Below are 2962 nucleotides of genomic sequence, written 5' to 3' on the forward strand. Positions count from 1 at the left end.
TATGACAGAAATGTGATTGGATAATTTTCTTTATATGATTATGCGACTATGCAAGTTTATGTGAAATGGCCTTACGCATTACGTGTTATGCATTATGCAAGAGTCTATGCTTTACACGGCATGCTTTTATGCCTAATTTACACTGGACGCAGCAAGCGTCAAACAGCGGGATAGCAACCAATTAGCAAGGTGATATTGTTTACACCACTGTAAATATCGCCTCATTGATTGGTTGTTGCTCCGCTGCTTGACGCTTGCGTCAGTGTAAATTAGACATAAAGCGTGCCGTGTAAAGCGGGAAATGTGAATTAAGCATTAAGGTATATCCACACAAACTTGCATAATCACATAAAAGTATGCATAAAGAAAATTATCCAATCGCATTTCTCCAATAAAGACGCATGTAAAATGTGCATTCTTAATCTCATTGGTTTTCGCGCGATTGCAGATATTCCGTTTTATGTAACGTGTTGCGAGTGGCGTGTAGCAAAATTCGTGTTGAGTTCCGTTACATTTTCGATTTTGAGAGATTAATTTCATTGTATTTTTGCGAATTCACTATGAATATCCTATTTTATGCGATGATTTCATACAATGATTCGTCGCGTACATACATATATACATACATATATACATATGTGTGCGCGCACGCACGCGTAAATGAGCGAGCGGGCAAGTTCTCGAATGTGCTCCGCTCCGAATTTTGCGAGCGCAGTACTCCGATTTAATGCGCAGAACAGTCAGCCTTTTTTCCCGTCAAGCAATTTTGCGGGCGCCAATCAGAATTCGCGCGAGCACGGCCGCGGCAAGAAAATGGCTAACGTCGTATCGCTGGGTTCGAGCGTATCTTTGCGCGTCGTTTTGTGAACCCCGTAGTCCGCAATCACGTTGACGTCTGTCGCCATTTCCTCGCGCGGAGGAGCCCGTTCGTTTATTTTGCAAGGTAACGATCGCCGTTCGTTTTACATCATCGTCACGTTAATTTTTTAACATTTGAGGCACGGCATCGTTTATCACTACGTTTCCGCGAGCGCGAGTGAAAAATACTGAGATAAATGCATTGCGAAGTGCATATGTCTAGAGTGCATACAAGTGCATCACGGCGACGGCCGCCGCCGCTGTGCGGAGTGCGATTGCATTTCGCCGGCCGGCGAATTAGCGCGTGGTAAAAGTGGAACCGCGAGTCTCATCGTGAGAATAACGGCGACGTTGGAGAGGATAGAAGAATAATATCATCGCGACAATTCTTGCCGCGCGAATCCTTTGCTATAGCGGCGATTGCGCCGCTCCGTTCCTCTCCTCTCCTCTCTGCTCCGCTCCGCTCCACGCTACGCTGCGCTGTTGCCGCGCTGTTGCCGTCACCATTGTCGTCTGTGGTCTACGCCAACCGATCGGCGATCGCGTTCAATCGTCCTGCTGCCTAATCGTTGGGCTGAACTGCGAGTGTCATCGATAACGTACGGAATTATATTGGGCATCACAAATTTTCCTCCTTGGTTCCTGCTCTTCTCGTTTCTCGTATCAAACGGAAATGTAATGTCTATAATCGGTTGCTTTGATATTTTTAGTTATTTATTTTCAAGTTTGGTGCGCCAGGGAGGTCTGATCACGGACGGTTCTCGCTCAGATTTGTGTACTCCGATGTGTATATGTGTGTGTGTGTGTGTGTGTGTGTGTGTGTGTGTATTTTTTATATGCTCGCGCGCGCGTGAGAAAGAGAGAGAGATCTTCCAGTTTTCTTTCACACATTTCGCACCTATGCATTATGGAGTGCATTATCAAGTACATGATTGGAGTATTTGTGATTCTTTCTTCTCGCACCGGCTCATTTTCCGACTTTGTTTCCAGACATTTTATCGTCCTACATTTTAAGAAAACGTTTTTTTTCGTTAGAAATAAATTTTTATGTATAAATATATTTCTTGGAAGAATAATTGAAGTTTGATTGACAATTTAGATGCTCAAAACATGATTGCGCGAGTTGCATTAAGAATATTAAATTATAGAATATTAAATTAGATATTAATAAATTACAAATTATATAATATTATTATTAATTATATAATATTATGTAATAAATATATTTATAAATTATAAATTATAAATTATAAATTATATATTTTGTAATTAATAGCTAGTGCTCTGTCTATTTAAAATTTATTGCTAATTATTTTCTGTACTTATTATATCTTACTTATTAATAAGAAATCTGCAAAAGCTTTTTTGTTTCTTTTTTATCTCAATGAAAAAAAATAGGAATAAGTTGTCATTATTATAGAAATATTAGAAAATAATATCTTATTGTTGCAATATGTGTTTGAATTTGCATATTAAATGTTATAGATATTTTTTTGTGAAAAGAATATTTTGTTATTTAATAAAATTTTATTATCGTAACAAAAAATTTGTACAAGTATCATACATTTTGTGATATATATAAAATCAATAATTCATAAAATAATTCATTATGAATTTAATTAATATATTGACAAAAGATTAAACATTTTTTATAAACATTTTTTTATTTCAGCTATGGCAGAAGGGAATGGAGAGATAAAAATGGAAGAAAAACAAGAAATGGAAAATGTAGAACGGACAGAAGATTTTAACAAACTCATGCAATACGGGCTAGACGAGAAAGTGGCTGCCAAATTGGATGAAATTTATAAGACGGGAAAATTAGCTCATATTGATCTGGATGAAAGAGCTCTTGATGCCTTGAAGGAATTTCCAGTTGATGGCGCGCTAAACGTGCTTACACAATTTCTGGAATCTAACCTGGAACATGTATCCAATAAATCGGCATACCTTTGTGGAGTAATGAAGACGTACAGACAAAAGAGTCGTGCTGGTCAAGGTACAGGCACCAGCACGACACCTAAGGCTCCAGATGAAGACAAAATCAAAGTAATTCGAAGAATGCTTATATATATATATATATATATATATATATATATGTTGT

General features: G+C 37.7%; 1 protein-coding gene across 1 annotated transcript in view; it reads left to right on the top strand.

Annotated features, from left to right (window-relative positions):
• Positions 1 to 2532: 2532 nt before the first annotated feature.
• LOC105623745 (heterogeneous nuclear ribonucleoprotein Q) overlaps positions 2533 to 2962 on the top strand; it is a 12042-nt gene continuing 11612 nt past the window's right edge. The window contains exon 1 of the mRNA XM_012205126.1: positions 2533 to 2907. Within this exon, the coding sequence (XP_012060516.1) occupies positions 2533 to 2907 (375 nt within the window). The remainder of the gene's footprint in view (positions 2908 to 2962) is intronic.

The sequence above is a fragment of the Atta cephalotes genome (assembly GCF_000143395.1).
Source record: "Atta cephalotes unplaced genomic scaffold scaffold00063, whole genome shotgun sequence".
NCBI lineage: Eukaryota > Metazoa > Arthropoda > Insecta > Hymenoptera > Formicidae > Atta > Atta cephalotes.